We start from the raw sequence: 24,356 nt of genomic DNA on the forward strand, positions 1-24,356 counted from the left end.
ATCCATCCCTGAATATGCACACACTGCTATATTTAAAATGGACAACCAACAATATATATATAATAAATATTTGCTGTCACCACTGTGGTCTTCCCTCACTGACCCTAGCAGAGTACTCACCATACTGTGGATTGATTAATTTGTAACTATGAAGAGTCATTTACTGATTTTAAGAGTGGCTTATGCAGATTGAGGAAATCACAGAAGCCCTGTGGGGACTTAGAGATTCAACTTATGGTTACCAGGGGGGAAAGGTGCAGGGAAGGGATAGTTAAGGAGTTTGGGATGGACGTGTACACACTGCTATATTTAAAGTGGATAACTGACAGGGCCTACCGTATAGCACAGGGACCTCTGCTCAATGTCATGTGGCACCTGGAGGGGAGTTTGGGGGAGAGTGGATCCATGTATGTGTGCGGCTTAGCCCCTTTGCTGTGTACCTGAGACTATCGCAACGTTGTTAATTAGCTGTACTCCAATGCAAAATAAAAAGATGTTTTTGAAAAAGTGTAACTTATTTCAAGGTCTGTTAGGGTCCATCAACAACTGCTAGACACCCAGACTCCGCAGGTGAGAGGTCTCAGAACTGTCCTTTCCCCAGTACTAGCCAGAGGAGTCCCTGAAGCCTCTAGAGAACCATCTTTAGCCACGCCCCAAAACAAGCCTCCTAGTTCCGCTGGAAAACTCAGCTCATCCTGTCTGTTTAATCAGCACTGCATCTGAAACAGGAATGAAAACACTTACATAGCATAGAGCAACAAAAACTAAAGCCAGGTGACCTCTAGCAAGTCATCATGCTTCTCCTGGACTTAGTCCCTCTGTAGACAGTGAAGGTGATATTACTCATGGTCTCTGGACCTTCCCGGATTTAAACTCCTAGGACTGCAGCTATGACTCACCCAGAGTAATCAGCTTTATCGCCCGGGTGACACGATACTGCTTTCCCAAGTGTGTGTATGACGCATGACACATATAGTGCCCACTGTGTGCTGTGTTCACGTTTGTGATGATCAGCTTATTTGTTACTCCAGCAAAGTTTACGTTGTCAAGAAGTAGAGGTTTGCAGTCCTAGACAGGGGGAAAGGAAGTATTGAAAACCAATTATTCATAGTTATATTCAAGTAAGGGCAACCCACTCCAACATTCTTGCCTGGGAAACACTATGGACAGAGGAGCCTGGTGGACTACAGTTCATGGGGTCGCAAAGAGTCAGATGTGACTAACGGACTAGAACACACATTCATGTATATGTGAATAGAAAGGTACTTGCACAGAAGTTTTAATTTTGCTTTTTTTTGGCAAAGTCATAATTATATTCCCAGGATATTACATTTTTATGCCTATGAGTCTTGCACTTTGAAGACAACTGGAAACAAATATACTTTGTAAGAAAAAAATGTTTGAGGAAAGAATGCTAACTGCAATTTCTTAGTAATGATATACTTCCATTCTTCACTGATATTATTTTGTATTTTTAAACCTCTAAAAAGTGATTATCCATGTAAGCTCCAAGAAGCCAGGTAGATCAAAGACACCAGAATATGATGTATTCCATGCAGTGCTAGCTGATGACTTTTCAGTTACAGAAACCACTAAAGTTATCTAAGGACCACTTAGTATTTATAATAAAACATGAAATAATATACTTTGTAACAAATAGTCACTTTAAAAAACCCTAAATTTATAATCCTCCTTATTTTTAAACATCTTATATGCCCACCGTACTTTTCTCAGCTGTACCCTATTAAACAAAAATGACAGAAAGTAAATTTTTACTTAAGCTGCAAATTAAACACATACAATCATAAAACTTTAAAAATGTTCTATTAAGTTTCACCACTCAAAAGCAAATAATCTGCCAAGTGAAAAAGTCCTTTGTGGATTCATCCTAATGTCTATCACAGCAAACTCTTTTATTTGCTAGAGAAGTAAAAGGCCATATGTAATACAAAATTACCTTATACCACTGTACTTGGGGTAACTCATTGTTTTCATCTTTTAAAAAATCCAAGTAAGGACATACAAGTTGTCCGTCTCCCGCGGTCAGCAGTCTCTGGGTAAACACAGTCCTTTCATTGTAACACAAGTTAGGCTCGTGCTGCACAAACTCTACCACTATTTTAATTTTGAGGCAGTAAGTTGAATTTCTAAAATAAATCAAAATAAGTTCATTAAAAAAAAATTGGTTTTTTTTTTCCGTCCTGAAGAATGGTACAGACACGACATGTTTGTAACCTATTTATCGCTTGCTTACCTCACTGAGCAATAGTAAGCTCCTGAATCCTCCACTTCAGCAGGAACAAACCAGAGCTTGTCTTTGTGCTGGTGAATCCGAGATCCTCTTTCTGTAGATACAGGCGTCCTGCTGTCATTTTTATACCAAGTTATAGGCTCTTTGTGGGCACTTGTGATGAGAGGACACGAGCGAGCATCGATTTCACGTGCGGGTGAAACCAGCGTAATTTTCTCTTCATGTTCCTCACATTTATCTTAAAAAAGGAGAAAGGGAAAGTCATTTCTCCTTGCCAAAGAAATTTGGCAACGTTTCTTAATGGAATATCTAAATAAAAACACGAGTTATTAAATATATTAATTTGTGTTATTCAGGAGGGTGTTAGCTCAGTTCAGTCGCTCAGTTGTGTCCGACTCTTTGCGACCCCATGAACCGCAGCACACCAGGCCTCCCTGTCCATCACCAATGCCCGGAGTCCACCCAAACCCATGTTCATCTAGTTGGTGATGCCATCCAGCCATCTCATCCTCTGTCATCCCCTTCTTCTCCTGCCCCCAATCCCTCCCAGCATCAGGGTCTTTTCCAATGAGTCAACTCTTCCCATGAGGTGGCCAAAGTATTGGAGTTTCAGCTTCAACATCACTCCTTCCAATGAACACCCAGGGCTGATCTCCTTCAGAATGGACTGGTTGAATCTCCTTGCAGTCCAAGGGACTCTCAAGAGTCTTCTCCAACACCACAGTTCAAAAGCATCAATTCTTCAGTGCTCAGCTTTCTTTATAGTCCAATTCTCATATCCATACATGACCACTGGAAAAACCATTGCCTTGACTAGACAGATCTTTGTTGGCAAAGTGATGTCTCTGCTTTTCAATATGCTATCTAGGTTGGTCATAACTTTCCTTCCAAGGAGTAAGCGTCTTTTAATTTCATGGCTACAATCACCATCTGCAGTGATTTTCGAGCCCAAAAAAATAAAGTCTGACACTGTGTCCACTGTTTCCCCATCTATTTGCCATGAAGTGATGGGACCAGATGCCACGATCTTCGTTTTCTGAATGTGGAGCTTTAAGCCAACTTTTTCACTCTCCTCCACTTTCATCAAGAGGCTTTTTAGTTCCTCTTCACTTTCTGCCATAAGGGTGGTGTCATCTGCATATCTGAGGTTATTGATATTTCTCCCGGCAATCTTGATTCCAGCTTGTGCTTCTTCCAGTCCAGCGTTTCTCATGATGTACTCTGCATATAAGTTAAATAAGCAGGGTGACCATATACAGCCTTGAAGTACTCCTTTTCCTATTTGGAACCAGTCTGCTATTCCATGTCCAGTTCTAACTGTTGCTTCCTGACCTGCATACAGGTTTCTCAAGAGACAGGTCAGATGGTCTGGTATCCCCATCTCTTACAGAATTTTCCACAGTTTGTTGTGATCCACACAGTCAAAGGCATTGGCATAATCAATAAAGCAGAAATAGATGTTTTTCTGGATCTCTCTTGCTTTTTCTATTATCCAGCGGATGCTGGCAATTTGATCTCTGGTTCCTCTGCCTTTTCTAAAACCAGGTTGAACATCTGGAAGTTCACGGTTCACATATTGCTGAAGCATGGCTTGGAGAATTTTGAGCATTACTTTACTAGCATGTGAGATGAGTGCTTTTTCCATGATCCAGGGGATGTTGGCAATTTGATCTCTGGTTCCTCTGCCTTTTCTAAAACCAGCTTGAACATCTGGAAGTTCACGGTTCACATATTGCTGAACCATGGCTTGGAGAATTTTGAACATTACTTTACTAGCGTGTGAGATGAGTGCAATTGTGCAATAGTTCGAACATTCTTTGGCATTGCCTTTCTTTGTGTTATACAGGAGAGTGTTAAGAACCTGACAATTAAGAGAATTATCTTGGAAGTCTGAAAGATTTCTAGTCACTTACTACCTGTGTCCTTGAGCAAGTTATTTAACCTCTCTCATCCCCTCTGTATAGCTGTTTTAATAAAAAGATGGAATAACCTTAATTTGCCCCCCCACCTGAACAGCTTAAAAAAATGGACAAAGTATGTGAAACAACAATGTTCAAGACATTGAATGTCAGGGAACAAAGGACAGAAGTACCACAAAGTCAGGACACAGAAGGAGGGGAACCCTAGAGTTTTCCCAAAGTACTGTGTAGAGGGAGATTCTAAACCATGGCACTGCAGGGAGGAAAGTAGGCAAAACCCAGTGTTCTTTCTTGAGCTGAGGAGATGGACCTGGGAGTCCAGGTAAATGAAGAGACCGGAGGGCAGGATACCAAAGAGATTACAGCTGCACCCAGAGGAGGAGCGAGTTCTGGAGGACTACAGGACTGAGCATTCCTCAATTCATGTAACATGAATCCCTTAAGGGCAGGAGAGGGCCTGTCTTCCTGGAACAGGAAAAATCTTTGAAGAAATACAAGTTGAAATTTTTCAGGATTTTATGAAAATGACGTACCCACCACAGACCCCAAAGTCACAATGATCCCCAATGATCCCCAAAGAAACATGAAGAAAACCACACCACATAAGACAAAAATGATGCAGCCTTCTTACCAGAAACAATACAAGCCAGAAGAGAGAAGAATTAAGTACTAAAAGGAAAAAAAAATCATCTACCTAGAACTCTACATCCAGGAAAAGTATCTTTCAGAAATAGAGGCAACACTGTAAAATTCAAGCCAGACAACTGGTAATACCTGGTTAATAATATTCATCCCTGTTCCATCATCACAGAAAACATATAATATCAGTATGCTCCATTTTCAGTGATGCAAAATTGGATCATCCAGCTAAATTTTATCCTCCAGGTCTTTCAACTATACAGTGTCTCTTTTCAATTAATAAGCAATTTGATAGGTGGTATTTTGAGATTACGTGCATAGTCTATAAATACTTTTCATGCAATTATTTTTGTATTCACTGATTATCTTGCTTGAATAAATTATAGAGGCAGAAATAGAGGCAAAATAAAGAAATAGAGGCAAAATACTTTTTCATACTTTTAAAATATTACTTTTAAAATTTATTTTCATATATGTATAAACTATCACCAGCACACTTGTACTGACAAAAAATGTAAGGAGGTCCTTTAGAAAGAAAGAAAAACAGTATCAGATGAAAAAAATGAATCTACATAAAGGAATAAATAGCCCCAGAAATGTTTACTACATGGGTAATCATAATGTTTTTCATTTTATTTAAATCTCTTTAAAGATAACTAAAGATCACTTCATGGCAAATAGACGGGGAGACAATGGAAACAGTGACAGACTTTATTTTCTTGGGCTCCAAAATCACTGCAGATGGTGACTGCAGCCATGAAATTAAAAGATGCTTGCTCCTTGGAAGAAAAGCTATGACAAACCTAGACAGCATATTAAAAAGCAGAGACATTATACCAACAAAGGTCCATATAGTCAAAGCTATGGTTTTTCCAGTAGTCGTGTATGGGTGTGAGAGACGGACCATAAAGAAAGTTGAGCACTGAAAAACTGATGCTTTTGAACTGTGCCATTGGAGAAGATCCTTGAGAGCCCCTGGGACTGCAAGGATATCAAACTTTTCAATCCAAAAGGAAATCAGTCCTGAATATTCATTGGAAGGACTGATGCTGAAGCTGAAGTTCCAGTACTTTGGTTACCTGATACAAAGAACTGACTCATTGGAAAAGACTCTGATGCTGGGAAAGATTGAAGGCAGGAGGAGAAGGGGGACGACAGAGGATGAGATGGTTGGATGGCATCACCGACTCGATGGACAGGAGTTCAAGCAGGCTCTGGGAGTTAGTAATGGACAGGGAAGCCTGGCGTGCTGCCATCAGTCCATGAGGTCGCAAAGAGTCAGACATGACTGAGCAACTGAACTGTACTGAAAGATAATTAAATGTTTAAAGTAAAAACAACGATTGTGAGACGTATAACATCTGAAGATGTAACGTGTGGAAACAAAGGGGCAAAGTTCAAGAAGGGAGAAGTGGATGTATTCTAGGTTTTTTATACTATTTGTGAACTGGTACTACAGTCTACGGGGTCGCAAAGAGTCGGACATGACTGAGCAACTTCACAATCGCTTGAAGGCATATAAAAGTAGCTTAAGTGAAGTCGCTCAGTCATGTCCGACTCTTTGCGACCCCATGGACAGTAGCCAACCAGGCTCCTCTGTTCATGGGATTTTCCAGGCAAGAATACTGGAGTGGGTTGCCATTTCTGATAAGTTAAAGATGGATACCATAAGTATTAAGGCAGCTATTTTTGTAAAGTTATTATAAGCCAACACAAAAGATAAAATAAATCATGAAAATTCTCAATTTATCCAAAAGTCAGCAAAAACAAAAAGAGAGAAAAAGATAACAAAGAAATAATAGTACAAGGAGAAAATAAAATCACAAGCTCCTAAAATAAAACCCAAATATACTAATAATCATCTTACATTTTTTTCATGGTCTAAGTAACCCAATTGAAAGGCAGAGATAGTCAGATTTGATTTAAAAAATAGGATCCTACTATATGCTAACATACACACAAACCCACACATATACACACTTTAAGTGTAAAAGCACCTTAAAAGTGGAGAGGGGAGAGAAATATTATGTTAATTAAAATAAGATTTTAATGGTTACTACATTATTATCAAAGTAGATTTTACACTAAAGCATATTTCCAGGGGTAAAAAGTCATTTAATTACGACAAAGGAGTCATTTGTCAAGAGGTACATGGTAATCTTAGACATTTATTCACCTATTGACAGTATTTCAAAATACATAAAGCAAAAACTGATAGAACTGCAAAAAAAAAATAAAGAACGTACAATTAGAGTCAAGAGATTTCAACACTACTCACAGTAACTGACAGGACAAGTAGAACAATTAGAAAAGCAGCAATGATGTAGAAGATTTGAACCATACTATCAACCAATCTGGCATAATTAGTATTTACAGAAAATCTTAACCAACAACCAAATACACATTCTTTTTAATTGCACACAAGAAAACTTATCAAAATAAACCATATTCTTGTTCATAATCCAACAGTTAACAAACTTAAAAGGGTTCAAAGGATGTTCTCTGGTGACAGCTGAATTAAATTAGAAATCAATAACAGAAAAATATCTAGGAATTCACTGATGTGTTTAAAACCTTAAAAAAAATATTCTAAATAACCCATGCATCAAAGAGGAAATTAGAAAGTATTTTGATCTGAATGATAAAATATAACATATCAACACTTGTGTCATGCAAAGGAAAAAAATACCTAGAGGAAAGTCAATAGCATTAAGTACCTCTGTAAGAAAAAAGATCTCAAATAACTTCAGTTTCCACTTAATAAATCAGAAAAGATTAAAACCTAAAAATTAAGTAAGCATAAGATAGTAAATGATATGGCTCCAAGAGAAAAATCAATGAAATAAAAAAAACAAAAACAACAGAGAAAAACCAAAGATATCAAAAGCTAGTTCTTTCTTTCAATAAAAAAAAATTTTTTTAAGGAAAAAACCCAACAACAAGAACAACAAAATTGCAAGCCTAGATGGTTTCACTGGTATATTCATAGAAGGAAAACACCAATTTTACACAAACTCTTTCAGAAAATTGAAGTCAGAAACACTTCCCAATTCACTCGGTCAAATAAGTATTATTCTAATTCCCAAACCAAAGACATTACAGGAAAACCACAAACCAGTCTTCATCATAGAATACAGATGCAAAAAATTTTTAAACATCTTAGCAAATCGAATCCTACAGTATATTAAAAACCAACAGTGCATTGTGAGGTAAGTAACATGCTAGGAATGCAAAGTTGGGTTCTTATCCAAGAAAAACAGCAACAAACAAAACTAGAAATAGGTGGGAACTTCCTAAACCTAATAAAGGACAGCTATAAAAAACGTATAGCTATCATATATAAAATGAGCAAGAAGGTAAGAATGTTCACTCTAACCACTTTTATTCAACATTGTATTGGAAGACCTAATTAGTATATTAGGGCAAGAAAAAGAAATGGCATTAAGATTGAAGGAGAAAATAAAATGTCTATTTGCACATGATGTGATTATCTATGTAGAATATGCTATGAAATCTTTAATATGTAAAGAAATCTACAAAAGATCTAGAGGGGTTCCTCAGTTGTAGGATATGATATGAATATGCAAATAGGAATGAGTTTATATTATCAAAAACAATTAGAAACTGGATTTTTGAAAATACCTTTATAATAGCCTCAATAGATATGAATAATTAAGGATAAATCTGACAAAAGATGCATCAGACCAATCCAATGAAAATTACAAAATGTTAAAGATTAAATTTATTTAAATAAATGTTAAGAGATCAAAGACAATGAAGATGTCTATAGTTCGTTCTTTGATCAAAAGACTCAATATTGTTAAGTAGTCCAATCTCTCTAAACCAATTTATACTCATTTCAATATTATCTGGGATTGTGATGGTTTCATGGGTGGGTATGTATACATCAAATTGTATACCTTAAACGTGTGGTTTATTGTGAGTCTATTATAACCTCCTTTAAAGCTGCTTAAAAACAGTATTGAAACAGAAGTCCCTAGGCGCTCAGCATGGCACCTGCACTGAGCCAGGACTGGTAAGTATTTCACTCCTAGGAATAGCAGTAGCAACAACAATTAACAGTGATAAAAAAAGTAAGCCTTAAGAACTCAGCTCAACACACTCTCCTGTTTATCTGGGGTTTGCCCCATCGCTCCACCAAAACTGTTCTGACCAAGTCACCTATGACTTTTAAGTTGCTAAATCAATGACTTTCAAACATCATCTTACTTAACAAGTCTGCATGGCTGCTGTTGTTCAGTCACTCAGTGCTGTCTGACTCTTTGCAACCCCATGGTCTGCAGCACACCAGGCCTCTCTGTCCTTCACTATCTCCTGGAGTTTGCTCAAATTCATGTCTCTTGAGTCAGTGACACCATCCATCGCACTGGACACGTGTTATCCTCATCCTCGAAATAGGTTCTTCACTTGGCTTCCAGGACACTGTCTGGCTCTCCTCCTACATTTCTGGCCAGTCTGTCACTGGCTCTTGGATGAGTGGGAGCCTGACCACCCACTCTTGGAGAGCTGCGGAGTTCGCTCCTTGATGCTCTATTCTTTTCTAACCACCCTCACTCCCCATTGAGTCTCAGAGTTCGAATACCAGCTGCTTGCCAAGGTCTTCAACTTTATTCTTCCAATCTCTAGCTCCAGACAGCTCAAATCACTATGTAGACATCGAACAACTATTGTGGTGAGAAGACTCTTGAGAGTCCCTTGGACAGCAAGGAGATAAAACACAGTCAGTCCTAAAGGAAACCAACCCTGAATATTTGTTGGAAGGACTGATGCTGATGCTGAAGATCAATACTTTGGTCACATGATGTGAAGAGCCGACTCACTGGAAAAGACCCCAATGCTGGGAAAGACTGAGGGCAAGAGGAGAAGAGGGTGGCAGAGAATGAAATGGTTAGATGGCATCACCAACTCGCTGCACATAAGTTTGAGCAAATTCTGGGAGATGGTGAAGGAATAGGGAAGCCTGGCGTGCTGCAGTCCATGGGGTCACAAAGAGTCGGACACATCTTAGCAACTGAACAACAGCCGTAACATGTCCAGTCTGAACACATGACCTTCCCCCTCTCATCAATGGCAACTCCACTCTGCATGTGCTCAGACTAAAACCCTCTGTCCCTCACACCCACATCCACTCTATCTGAAAATCCTCTTGGCTCTGTTGTCAAAGTATATCCAGACTCTGACAACTCAATTCTCCTTGTCACCCTTGAATAGCTTACCTTCATAGCTTTTCTGAACCACTGTAACCACCTCCTAACTGGCCTATTTCTCCCTTTGCCTCCCAATGGTCTGTTCGCAGTTTAAGAACCAAAATGTGCCTGTAAAACATATAAATCTCCTGGCAGTCCAGTGGTTAGGACTCCACACTTTCACTGTAGAGGGCCTGGGTTCAATCCTTGGTTGGGGAACTAAGTTCCCACAAGCCACAGAGTGCAACCAAAAAAAAATAAATAATCACCTCTCAAGGTTTAAACAGGAAACCTACACAGTCTTCCCATTTCAGAGTACAAGCCAAGATCCTTAGAAAGGTCACTAAGTTCTCTACATGGTCAACCCTCCCCTAGTCTCTATCACTCAAATCATACCCCTCACCTTTCACTCTGTTCTAGCCACAGCAGATTTTAGTTCCTGGAGCATGCCAGTACTCCTGGCCTCAGGACCTTGGCACAAGCTGCCTAGAATATTTCTCCACCCCCAACCTGGTCTATATAGCTCCCTCGACCCCCTCCCTTCAGGGTCAAGTCAAAGGTCAACTTCTTGATGAGATCTTTCCTGGCCACACTATCCAAAAAAAAAAAAGTAACCTTCTGCCCACCCCAATCCCAAAACTTTATACCTTCCTTTTCCTGCTTTTTTTTTCCTCTCTACACTTACCAACATATGACATAATATATATTTATTTATCTAAGGTATTGTCTCTGTCCATTACTGGAATGTAAACCCCATGCAGATAGATATTTCTGTTTGGATTATTCATGGTTGTAGCCCCAGTAGCAGAGCCTGGCACATAGTAGGGCTAAATGCATTTGCAGTAAGAGAGAGAGAGGGGAAGAGTAAAGATGAATAAATGGAGACAATAAAGAACTGTCAGCTGTGGGTTCATAAAGACTGCATTTTACACCTCTTCCAAATGAAAGCCAGGAACCCCCAGAACATACTCTAAGCAGCAACAAAGTGGGGAGAGACTTGGACTAGATATTGGTGGTATGGATTACAGCTCTTGCTCTGAAATAGCCTCATGACCGTGGGCTCCTAACCTCCCTGGGCTTCAGTTTCCCAATGGACAAATGAGAGAATGAAAAGTAAAGATGTTGAAAGGGCATCCAGCAATACAGTTCTGTGACCTGGAAATCCAAAGACACAGGTAAGAAAAATGATGCTGTTAAGGAAGGTACCACAGGTATTCTACGTAACAGATTTTCTTAGACACGAACACAAGGAAATGCTTTACTCACCAGCCTCCAGAGAAGGAATCAGTAAAGTCATGAAACAAAGAAGCCTGAGTAATACTTTCATATTCTCCTGGAGAAACAAACAAACAAAAATTTAAAAAGTAACTATTCACCGCAAATCTCTAAAGCTATATACATTGACTCCCCACCTGGCTTCACCCTCACCCCCAAGTCACACTGATAGGCTAGTCTCCCTACATCGTTTATGTGATCATGCTTTGTGATGCGAAATGGGTAAAAGGAGGATGAACATTTTTAACAGAACTGGGGACAAGCTCAGATAATTTAAGATGAACAAAACTTCCATCATCTGTGCCATCATTCATTTCCATTTAAATTTCCCCGAAATCCAACCTATGCTACATCCCAAGTAGACTACTCACTAGACCATCAAAGCATCTTGTCTCTACTTAGATGGATGGGTTGCCCGCCTAGAACACATCCACTGTCAGGACCCATGTGCAAAGCCCCAGACTTCCAGATCCTGCCAAAGGTCACACCTTCCCTTTATAATGTATGACACTAAACCCTTTGGATGAAATGGCACAGCTGCATAGAAATGAACCAGAAAGACTGCAAGACATAATATATTACAATTGGGTTGGTTCTTATGATTGTTCTAGTAAGCCCCAGAAAAGGCTTACTAGAGCTTTCAATTTAAAATTTCTACAATAAACATGTATTAACCTTACCAAAAAAAACCCCAAAAAAACCTCCACAGCCCTCTGCATAGTTGAGAAGCCACACCAACAGAGCAGCAGCTACAACAGGCATTGACCAGCCACCAGGCTATATATTAAACTGAGGTCCTGGTGGTGCTTTAGCCACTGAGTTGCGTCCAGCTCTTGCGACCTTGTGGACTGTAGCCCACTAGGCTCCTCTGTCCATGGAATTTCTCAGCCAACAATACTGGAGTGGGTTGTCATTTCTTCCTCCAGGGGAACTTCCTGACCCAGGGACAGAACCCAGGTTTCCTGCATTGCAGGCAGATTGTTTACAGACTGAGCCACCAGGGAAGCCCCTGGTAACCTGTGATTTTGATTTCATAACATTCTGTCCATATCCATGGCAGGGGGCATAATCAGGTCAAGCATTTGACTGATGCCAGAAGGAAAGCATGCCCAGGGTCTTATCCATTAAACATCACTAAAATAATATCAATTGGAATTGAAAAAGGAAAAAAAAAATACTCCTTTTGCCTACCTTTCTAAACTACTCAAGCCCACATGAAGGCCCCTTTTCCTTTTGGAATGTTCCTATTCGGTACTCCTGAGGTGGAAGCAGGGGGTGGAGGTGGAGTTGCAATTATGTGCACCAAACTCCAATCTCCTGCTTCCAATGAATTTATGAAAGTGAGAAAAGTGTTAATTCACTCAGTCATATCTGACTCTTTGCGACCCCATGGACTATAGCCCACCAGACTCCTCTGTCCATGGGATTTCCCAGGCAAGAATCCTGGAGTGGGTTGCCATATCCATCTCCAGGGGATCTTCTTGACCCAGGGATTGAACCTAGATCTCCTGCATTGCAGGCAGATTCTTTACCATCTGAGCCACTAGGGAAGCCCCTAATGTACAAGTTTATCCAACAACCTATGAATTCCTCATATTCCACAGGCCTCAAAGCAAATTTATTCTCCCCACCAAACTTGCTCTCCACCTCAGTGATAGGGACAACTCTGCCATGTGCACGCATGCACACACACACACACACACACTGCATGCACGCGTGTGCACACACGCACCCCCAATGAGAGATGCCGGCTCAGTGACCCTGACGCCTGCCACCCCAGAGCTGCTCTCGCCAGCACTAACTGGTCCATCTCCAGGGATTACCAAACTGGTTGAACCAGAGATTACCAAATGATCAGGTCAAAACACCTGCACTGGCTCCCCAGTGCACCCCAAACAGTCCACAGCCCTGAGCACAGCTCCTTGGTGCTGAGGCTCTGACTGCTCCCTTCAGACTCAAGCCTCCGCCTCCCTGTTCCCCGCCCCTCCACTGTCAGCCTTCACCTTGCCCTGTGCTCCAACCCCAGAGCCCTTGGCTTGGCTCTGCCCTTCACCTCCCAAGGTCCCTCCCAATCCATCCGGTCTCAACCAGGGTCACCCTCCTCCCACCACCCCAGGGAGCCCCCAGTACACTTGCCTGGCTATTCCTTCCTCCTCTGGGCCCCCACAGCAACCAGCATGAATGTAATAACGTATGTCACTGCTGTTACCCCAGGACAGGAAGCCCCACGGGGACAGGAACCACAGCTTCCCTATCACTGCATCCAGCACTGTGCTGAGCTGGGAATTCAGAAGCCCATGGTAAGTGCTCACAGGATGGCTGAGAAAATGAACTAAAAAATAGCTGTCCTCTATACCCAACCTTGGGGGCAGTGTCCAGGGCAGACCATATAATCTCATGCTTTGGAAAAATATCTGTCGTTTTAGTTTTACAGAAGATGAGACTTGCCTAATTTTCTCTAGCCATAAGTTACTTGCAAACACAAAATATTTTAACTAAGACATCACAAACCCAGATTCTAATAACATGAAATCATTAGAATGTTACCTGAAAAATATTCTATTTAAGGGGGAAGGGAGGGTGAGATAAATTGAGAGGGTAGCAGGGAAACATATACATTCAGTTCAGTTCAGTTCAGTCGCTCAGTCTTGTCCAACTCTTTGCAACCCCATGAATTGCAGCACACCAGGCCTCCCTGTCCATCACCATCTCCTGGAGTTCACGCAGACTCAACGTCCATTGAGTCGGTGATGCCATCCAGCCATCTCATCCTCTGTCATCCCCTTCTCCTCCTGCCCCCAATCCCTCTCAGCATCAGAGTCTTTTCCAGTGAGTCAATTCTTTGCATGAGGTGGCCAAAGTACTGGAGTTTCAGCTTTAGCATCATTCCCTCCAAAGAAATCCCAGGGCTGATCTCCTTCAGAATGGACTGGTTGGATCTCCTTGCAGTCCAAGGGACTCTCAAGAATCTTCTCCAACACCACAGTTCAAAAGCATCAATTCTTCAGCGCTCAGCCTTCTTCACAGTCCAACTCTCACATCCATACATGACCACAGGAAAAACCATAGCCTTGACTAGATGGACCTTTGTTGGCAAAGTAATGTCTCTGCTTTTCAGTGTGCTATCTAGGTTGGTCATAACTTTCCTTCCAAGGAGTAAGTGTCTTAATTTCATGGCTGCAGTCCCCATCTGCAGTGATTTTGGAGCCCCCCAAAAATAAAGTCTGACACTGTTTCCACTGTTTCCCCATCTATTTCCCATGAAATGATGGGACCAGATGCCATGATCTTCGTTTTCTGAATGTTGAGCTTTAAGCCAACTTTTTCACTCTCCTCTTTCACTTTCATCAAGATGCTTTTTAGTTCCTCTTTCTGCCACAAGGGTGGTGTCATCTGCATATCTGAGGTTATTGATATTTCTCCCAGGAATCTTGATTCCAGCTTGTGCTTCTTCCAGTCCAGCGTTTCTCATGATGTACTCTGCATATAAGTTAAATAAGCAGGGTGACAATATACAGCCTTGACGTACTCCTTCTCCTATTTGGAACCAGTCTGTTGTTCCATGTCCAGTTCTAACTGTTGCTTCCTGACCTGCATATAGGTTTCTCAAGAGGCAGGTCAGGTGGTCTGGTATTCCCATCTCTTTCAGAATTTTCCACAGTTTATTGTGATCCACACAGTCAAAGGCTTTGCCATAGTCAATAAAGCAGAAATGGATGTTTTTCTGGAACTCTCTTGCTTTTTCCATGATCCAGCAGATGTTGGCAATTTGATCTCTGGTCCCTCTGCCTTTTCTAAAACCAGCTTAAACATCTGGAAGTTCACAGTTCATGTATTGCTGAAGCCTGGCTTGGAAAATTTTGAGCATTACTTTACTAGCATGTGAGATGAGTGCAATTGTGCGGTAGTTTGAGCATTCTTTGACATTGCCTTTCTTTGGGATTGGAATGAAAACTGACCTTTTCCAGTCCTGTGGCCACTGCTGAGTTTTCCAAATTTGCTGGCATATTGAGTGCAGCACTTTCACAGCATCATCTTTCAGGATTTGAAATAGCTCCACTAGAACTCCATCACCTCCACACAGCATGGGCGACTGCGACAGCGCACATAACGTGGCCAAGAGGAGCTACCCCACGTTCAAGGTCAGGGGCCAAAGCCGAGAGTGCCAGGCTGGGCACAGGAGGACCCCATGCCCGAGGGGCGGCGGCCAAGAGGAGTTACCCCACGTCCGAGGCCAGGGGTGGCAGCCGAGAGTGCCAGGCTGTGACAGGGCAGGAGCAGCCAAGAGGAGCTACCCCCAGCCTGAGGCCAGGGGCGGCGGCCAGGAGGAGCTACCCCACGCCCAAGGAGCGGTGGCTGCACGGGCGCAGGAGGGCCTAGAGGAACATATACGTTACTGTAAAACAGATAGCTAGTGGAAATTTGGTGTATGAACTCAAACTGGGGCTCTGTGACAACCTAGAGGGTTGGGATGGGGTGAGAGGTGAGAAGGAGGTTCCATAGGGAGGGGACATATGTGACTTATGACTGATGCATGTTGATGTATGGCAGAAACCAACACAACATTAAAAATTAATTATCCTCCAATTAAAAATGAATTTTAAAAAGTATTAAAAGGTATAAAAATGTTACAATGTGCTTTTAAAATACAGGCACATCTTATTTTATTGCACTTCGCTTTACTGTACTTCACAAATGTTGTGTTTTGTTTTTTTTTAAACAAATTCAAGGTTTGTGGCAACCCCTCGTTGACCCCATCTACTGGAAAAGTGACCCCACGTTTCCAACACCATCTGCTCCTTTCATGTCTGTGTCACACTTTGGTAATTCTCACAACATTTCAAACCTTTTCATTTCTATTATGTTTATGCTCGTCAGTGGTCTTTGATGTTACTACTGTAATTTGTTTTGGGGTTATCACGAACCATGTCCATAAAAGACAGCAAACTAAATTGACAAATATTTTGTGTGTTCTGGCATCTCCATCAACTGGCAGTCCCTCAGTGCTCTCCTTGGGCCTCCCTGTTCCCTGAGACACAAATATTGAAATTAGGCCAACTAATAACCCTACAATGGCCTCTAAGTGTTCAAGTGAGAGGAAGAATCAATGTGGCAAAGTTCACTGCTGTCTTATTTTTTTTTTTTTGCTGTCTTATTTTTTAAAAATTGCCATGGCCATCCCAATCTTCAGCAACCACTCCTGTGATCAGTCAGCAGCCATCAATATTGAGAGCAGATCAGACCCTCCACCAGCAAAAAGGCTGTAACTCACTGAAGCTTCAGATGGTGGTCAGCACTTTTTTAGCAATAAAGTATTTTTTAGTTAAGGTACATACATCGCTTTTTTATTGCTCATTTAATAGACTGCAGTATGGTATAAACTTTTATATGTGCTTTGAAACAACAAATGTGTGACTTGCGTTACTGTGGTGATCTAGAACCCAACTGCAGTATCTCTGAGGTGTGCCTGCAAACGCAGGGAATAAAAGACATTCTAAGCATGAGAGACCAGCCTCGTCTCAGATGGCGCAGTGGTGAAGAATCTGCCTGCCAATGCAGGATTTGGATTTAATCCCTAGGTTGGGAAGATCCCTTGGAGTAAGAAACGGCAACCCACTCCGGTATTCTTGCCTGGAAAATCCCACGTACAGAGGAGCCTGGCGGGCTACAGTGTTCGGGGTCGCTAAGAGTCAGATACAACTGAGTGACTGAACACACACATACACACACACAAGCCTGAGAAACACCTCCATTCCCATTCTCCTCCACTTACCCTCAGCATGAGGAAAATGATGTCTATACCTGGTTCAAGCCTTGAAACCTACCTCAGAGCAGTAAGGCCACATTCCTTAAATATCCTGTAATTCTGACATTTTATTCACATAAATTAGCCTTCTCCCAAAATAATCGAGATTAACAATATTATCATCATATTTACCTTTAAACGGTACTCAGATTATCAAATAAGATAGGAGGCTTTGACGTCCTGCCGTCTGGTTTATTAACTCTGTCACCCCGAGGAAGTGTGTTTTAAATCTCTACAATACAGAGGAAGAAAATAAAGGGTTAATGCATTTCCCAATTACCTGTTCCAGGTCAATCCATAACCCATATTTGTTTATTAAAAATGAGATAAAGACATCACAAAATCAACTGAATTCTGCCAGCTGTTAGTTACAAGCTCTGGCTTGCTCGATGAGTAGACAGAGAAGACAAGGAAGGTGCCAAGCTGAATTCATAGTGTGTGCGTCTGAAGATGTATCTCCAAATTAATTGTGGGCAAGCAATGCTTAATAACGACCAGTCCAAGACCAGCGTGATCTTGGACATAACTTCTCCTCGTGCAGTTTCCTCATCTACACAGGTGATGATGACTTCAGAGCCCTTTGTATCCTGTTAGATACATAAAGCACTTCCCAGGTGGCTCAGGGTAAGGAATCTGCCTGCCAGTTCAGGAGATGCAAGAGACATGGGTTCTATCCCTGGGTCAGGAAGACCCCTGGAGAAGGGAATGGCAACTCACTCCTGTATTCTTTCCTGGGAAATTCCATAGACAGAGGAACCTGGAGGGCATAGACAGTCCCTGGGATGGCAGAAGAGTCAGACAAGACTTAGCAACTGAGAATGCACATACGCAGAATCATAAAACACAGGAGACCAGCCCCAGGCGTCCAGGTTTTACTTCACCTGTCCTGGAACTGTTCTGGGAAAAAGGAGGTGGGAGACGCCCCCTTCCCCTCCACAGGGGACTTTCTATCCCCTGATGAATCCCTGTCATTCCCAGGACTCTAGGGCCAGGGGATCAGCTCCAAACCATGGGATGGGGGTTAAGAGTCACATAACCCAGGGAGCAAGGACAGTGGAGAAGAAGCAGGTAAAGAGGCACCACCCAAGGCCACGCTAAACATGCTCCCAACCAAAATTAACAAAATCCCCCTTATGCCCCAAAGTGACACAAAAATTCCAAGAGCAAAGCCAAACCGGACTAGCTTTTACCCTGAGAGTCCTTGAAAGGTTGGCCAAGTCAGAAAATCCCTCAGCGACATTCATGTTCTGTTGTATGCCAGGCAAAATGGGAGTGCCGGAGACAAAAATAATTTTAAAAATTCAAAATAGAGACTTCCCTGGTTGTCCAGTGGTGAAGACTGCACTTCCAACATAAGGAGCACAGGTTCAATCCCTGGTCGGGGAACCAGGGACCCCACATGCCACTCAGTGTGGCCAAAAATAAATAAAATATGATTTAAAAATTCAAAGTAAATCAAGTGAAATGTAAAATGAGAACCTGCTCTTCAAGACGCTCACAATTTAGGCATCAGCCATATGTACAGGAAGATCCCCTGGAGAAGGAAATGGCAGCCCACTCCAGTATTCTTGCCTGGAGAATTCCATGGACAGAGGAGCCTGGTGCGCTACAGTCCAGGGGGTTGCACAGAGTCAGACACGACTGAGTGACTAACACTTTCACTTCACTTTCACATGTGATCACAAGACACATCCCACATACCCACACTGGATAGTGTGTTTCAGTTCCCCCTTTGGATAAAATTGGAACCATGATAAGAGTATTTGTCCTTAAAGGACTATTGTGGGGATTAAATGAGCTACCACATGTGAAGGGCTTAGAACACTGTCTCGCAAATGATCACTCTGAGTTAAAACTGTTATCAGTCATCTCATGTGGCACCCCACTCCAGTACTCTTGCCTGGAAAATCCCATGGATGGAGGAGCCTGGTGGGCTGCCGTCTATGGGGTCGTGCAGAGTCGGACACAACTGAAGCGACTTAGCAGCAGCAGCATGTTCTGATGATAGATATAAGTTCTGGTAAAATTATTTTGAGGTATCCATTCATTTCTTTACTCATTCACTGCTGAGTGAATGAGTAAAGTCAATATACAGTCAATATATAGTCATTGGTATATCTACCACATGACTGTATATTGAAGATCTACCACATGCCTTGAAAGGAAAGCTATGACCAATCTAGACAGCGTATTAAAAAGCAGAGATATCACTTTGCTGACAAACGTTTGTATAGTCAAAACTATGATTTTTCCAGTGGTCATGTATGGATGTGAGAGTTGGACCATAAAGAAGTCTGAGCGCCAAAGAATTTTGAACTGTGAATTTTGAACTTTTGAACTGTGGTGCTGGAAAAGACTCTTGAGAGTCCTCTGGACTGCAAGGAGATCAAACTAGTCAACCATGAAGGAAATCAACCCTGAATATTCACTGGAAGGAGAGTTGGACTATAAATAAAGCTGAGCGCAGAAGAATTGATGCTTTTGAACTGTGGTGTTGGGGAAGACTCTTGAGAGTCCTTTGGACTGCAAGGAGATCCAACCAGTCCATTCTAAAGGAGATCAGCCCTGGGCGTTCTTTGGAAGGACTGGTTTTGAAGCCGAAACTCCAATACTTTGGCCACCTCATGTGAAGAGCTGACTCATTTGAAAAGACCCTGATGCTGGGAAAGACTGAGGGCAGGAGGAGAAGGGGATGACAGAGGATGAGATGGTTGGATGGCATCACTGACTCAATGGACATGAGTTTGAGCAAACTCCAGAGGACAGTCGGGGACAGGGGAGCCTGGCATGCTGCAGTTCATCACATCACAAAAAGTCAGACACAATCGAACAACAACTGTGTGCCTATGTCTATACTTGGTCCTGGGAACAAGACTAGAAATACTGACCCAGGGGCTCAAGGAGCTCACCAGCCAGCAGGGAGAGTGGGCATGTCCACTGAGTCACACCATGATCCGGACAGCTGCCCCAGGCGTGAGGTGAGCCTCATGGGGGGAGAGCACAGGGGAGATTCATCACATTCCTGACCGTAAGTCAGAGTTGAGGTGCAAAGCGGCAAAGCTTAGAGAGGCGGAAAGAGCCCAGAACATGCAGATCCTTGCTGAGGAGTGGGGACTGGAATCTGTAGGTGGCAAAACAACCACTGAAAGGCTTTAAGCCACAGAGTAGTGTACGATCAGATTTTTTTTTTAATGGAAATTTTGGCACCTACGTGGAATATAAATGGGAAATGAGTGAGGAGGCAGGGAGAGCAGGCAGCCAAGGAGGGGCCATCCAGGTTGAGCAGGGATGCAGGCATGAGCAGCCAACAGAGACAGACGAACAAAGTGAGACTCACTGGGAGGTAAGCCAGAGAAGCAGTGACTGAGTGGGTCTGGGACCCACTGGCCCTGAGTCACTCGTGTGGTGCCAGCAAGGGGCAGGGCAGGGTGAGGAGGGTGGGTTCCAGTACCCACAGAGCCGAGGAGATGCCCACAGGGGTGTCACTCGCTGCACCACCAGCCTGGGTCTCCTGGAACCACATGACAGACCCTGCGACCATGAGAGTTAGGTGAAAGTTAAGTGAAATCCACAGGGGATCTGGGACGACCTGGAGTTGAGACAGCTCAGACCTGTACTGGGAACATCATCACAAGATCACAGCTGGAGCGAAAGCGGGGTCACCTGGGAAAGTGGGTGGGCAGTGATTCTTTCTAGGGTCACAGACCCCTTCAGAAGTCAGATAAAACCACGGAGCTGTCCCAAAGAAAAACACACCGACAAAAACAAAATATTCTGTATACAGTGAGAGATAGTCCAGAACTACCTTAAACACGGTGGGAAGCTTCCGCTGTTGATGAGAGAAGGCGGGTGAGGCCCTGGGGTGAACCAGCCTGGTCACTGTGGAGAAGGTCGTTTCCTGTAGGAGGCGGGCCCACTTCTTAGGAGGGAGCTGGCATCTTCAGTGGCTGCAGCTGCCTGGGGAAGGAAGAGCACACACGTGAGCGTGAACTTGAATGGAGACGGTAAGTCATCCACCACTGCACAGGTCTCAAGGTGTCCAAAATAACAAAACAAGCTTGCAAAGGTGAGTCACGCATTTAAAGAGCACGTCCTTTGAGAAAACATTCAGGAAATCAAGTCGGGGTGAGGAGTACAGAGGTTGACAACCCCTCGTTTGTTTTAACTGAACACACACCTGGCACTTTGCTGTACACTGGGGCGCAGGAATGAGTCAAACCACCTCAAGGAGCCCATACCTTAAGGCACCTTGAGAATCACGCTCCAAGAAACTTCCCAGCTGCCAGGAGAAACTTCCAGGCCCTGTTTAAAAACAGGCTTCCTCTACGAATCGTCACTTGTCCTTTCCACTCTTCTTTAACACCTGCATTCCAAATTACATAATTTTCTACTGAGGTTGTGTTGTTCAGTTGCTCAGTCATGTCCAACGCTTTTTGACCCCATGGTCTGCAGCATGCCAGGCTCTTCTGTCCTCCACTATCTCTTGGAGTTTGCTCAAATTCATGTCCACTGAGTCAGTGATGCTATCTAACCATCTCATCCTCTGTTGCCCCCCTTCTCCTCCTGCCCTCAGTCTTTCCCAGCGAATTGGCTCTTTGCATCAGGTAGTCAAAATATGGGAACTTCAGCTTCAGCATCATCAGTCCTTCCAATGAATATTCAGGGTTGATTTCCTATAGGACTGACTAGTTTGATCCCCTTCTGTCTGGGTGGCCCTGCACTGCATGGCTTATAGTGTCATTGAGTTATGTAAGCCCCTTCATCACGACAAGGCTGTGATCCGTGATGGGTTACATAATTTGAGAAAACTTCAGAAAGCTGAGATGGGACTGCCCTTCTGAGACATCCTGCAGCCAGTTCATCATCCACTCCCGAGTCTGCAGTTTACTTTTAGTATTCTGGAGTCTGATATTTTATTTTTTCTCAGGTCTGTATCATTTCCCTGGGCCTCTGAGAAGCTGGGAAAGCCTCAGCATAAGGGCTTTCAATGCCCAGTGGGTAAAACAGCCTAACTCAATGCCAAACCTTCCACGTAGACTAAATGTGCTAAATGCCACCCTTGTTGTTCACCTTGGATTTACTGTGAGAAAGCACAGGGCATCGCATCAAGGCGTCAGAGCTCATCACTGTGAAGCATAAGGCACCAGATCAAAGACACACATCCAGGATCTACCCATCCCCAAGCCCCTCCCGTTGAGGGGCTCAGAATGACCATAGCTGATGGGAGCCCTGTGGACAATCTCAGGGAGAAACTAACAGACTGGGGAAAGGGGAGGACGGATGAGCAGAATGGATTTATTTGGGAAGCCCAGGAAATCTTCTGCAAAGAAGTGGACACCACACCCCGCTAACCACTTCACTTTCTCTCTTCCTCTTTGCCCCAGAAACTTCTTAAAAGGATTTTCATATCCACTCTGAATGGCCTGCCCTCTGCTCCCTAGTCTCACGGACCTTGTGAAATGTGTCACATAGGCTACCACAGGCTCTTGGTCACTCCACGTGAAGGGACCACCCCTCCAAGTCCCCATCTTACTAGACAGCTCTACAGCACATGGCCCCCACCCACCCCTGCTCTGGGCCATCTCCCTGGAATGAGGGCCTAGCCCTTCTCCTCCGTCAGCTCCGGGCTGTCTCCGCTCCTGGCTCATCTGTGAGCCCTGAATCCTTCTGCCTCCATGCTGCCTCTACAGTGCTTCCCATGACTTCATTCAATCCGTTCCTTCCTAGTCGGCCAGCTTCTCCTATGACTTCTGATCAGCTCCGAGTGGATTCTCTGATCAACAGCCTCTCCCATGGGCTCCTGCGCATCCCCTTCCTCCACAGTTATGAGTGCCAAGTTACACAGGCTCTCCTTGACACCCCGCACTGGCTGCCTCAGGGATGCAGAGCTCTGGCCACGCTGGGCGGCTCCCCCAGTCACTGGAACTCCCTGCCCGGCCAAGGAAGAAGGGTCCAGGGCAGATCCCCTGAGTCTCCTGCAGTCCTCGGAGGAGGGCCCCCCCTTACACATCCTGCATGTGCTAAGAGTTCAGTAACACTTGTAGAAGTCAGGGTGGAAGGAAGGAGAGAGAGAGGGAGGGAGGCCAGAAGGAACCCACCCACCACCTTTGCACTAGACCGAAAAGGGACCAACACCCACCTGGAATGAAGCAGGGGAAGCACGCACTGCCCACGAGTCAGAGGACAGGCAGAGGGGAGCCATCCCCGGGGGCTGGAGATGCCTGAGACTTGCCCGGGAGAAGGTGCACCAGTGCTTAAGGCGGTGGACAAAGGCTCACAGCTGGAGGGGGCAGGAGGTCCGAGGGACTGGGGAGCAGGAGCTGGACTGCAGCACTTCAATGCCACGAGGAATTCTGGGTCAGCATCACCCCCCTTATCCAGAGGAAACTCAGCAAAGATTTCAAAAATGGTGTTTTGAAATCGATTTGTAATAAAATTCAATATATCCTTTTATTTGTTATTTGTTGCTTTTTCCTTGCTGCTTTTAATATATCGACACATATATGTGGAACCTAGAAAAATATACAGATGAGCTTATTTGCAAACCAGAAATACAGACGTAGACACAGAGAACAAATGTATGGATCCCAAGGGAAGAAATGGGGTGGGAGGAACTGGGAGAGTGGGACTGACATGTGCACACTATGGATACCATGCGTAAAACAGATGACTAATGAGAACCTGCTGTACAGCACAGGGAACTCTACTCAATGCTCTGTGGGGACCTAAATGGGAAGGAAATCCAGAAAGACTCCATATAGCTGACTCACTTTGCTGTACAGCAGAAACTAACAACATTGTAAAGCAACAAAACACCGATAAAGAAAAATAAATAAAAATTATCCTTTTAGAAAATATCTACAGTCACTGATTTATTCCACCACGTTATTTCTCTGGTGAATTTTCCACATAAAATAAGATGATTAACTCCCCCAGTAAATGAACAAGCGCCCCCTGCCCCCTGCCTTTATTACGTATGAAATTTCCCAGACTTGCTGACATTGTCTCCATCGCAGCTTCCAGCTGATGTGCAGAGGCGCAGCAGTGCATTGAGGTACCCAGGGTACTGTCTGACCCAGGGCACTGTCTGACCTGGGCAGTCATGGAGGGGTGGGGTGACCAGAAGCCTCGGCCAGTCACCCCACCTCTACCAGTCTGGTCTGCTGACTAGGTGCACCAGGAGTGAAAACATGGCATAGCTTTCTATGACACTCCATGAAACAGCGAGCCATTGTCAACTCCCCAAGCAGAGCTGCCAT

General features: G+C 43.5%; 1 protein-coding gene across 9 annotated transcripts in view; it reads right to left on the reverse strand.

The window, feature by feature from the left end:
• Positions 1-24,356, reverse strand: part of IL1R1 (interleukin 1 receptor type 1) — an 87,758-nt gene that overhangs the window by 16,650 nt on the left and 46,752 nt on the right. For 5 of the 9 annotated variants that reach the window (XM_070379886.1, XM_070379884.1, XM_070379885.1 and 2 more), the window contains 7 exons: positions 23,237-23,609; positions 20,903-21,054; positions 17,230-17,329; positions 11,283-11,349; positions 2,255-2,489; positions 1,958-2,147; positions 900-1,068 (listed from right to left, as the gene is read on the reverse strand). In XM_070379886.1, coding sequence (XP_070235987.1) covers positions 900-1,068; positions 1,958-2,147; positions 2,255-2,489; positions 11,283-11,343 — 655 coding nt within the window. In that variant the 5' untranslated portion in view covers positions 11,344-11,349; positions 17,230-17,329; positions 20,903-21,054; positions 23,237-23,609. Of the gene's footprint in view, positions 1-899; positions 1,069-1,957; positions 2,148-2,254; positions 2,490-11,282; positions 11,350-17,229; positions 17,330-20,902; positions 21,055-21,335; positions 21,461-23,236; positions 23,610-24,356 lie in introns of all 9 variants that reach the window. The other 4 variants (XM_070379887.1, XM_070379888.1, XM_070379883.1 and 1 more) reach the window with 2 other exon arrangements.

The sequence above is a fragment of the Bos mutus genome, chromosome 11 (genome assembly GCF_027580195.1).
Source record: "Bos mutus isolate GX-2022 chromosome 11, NWIPB_WYAK_1.1, whole genome shotgun sequence".
Classification (NCBI taxonomy): Eukaryota; Metazoa; Chordata; class Mammalia; order Artiodactyla; family Bovidae; genus Bos; species Bos mutus.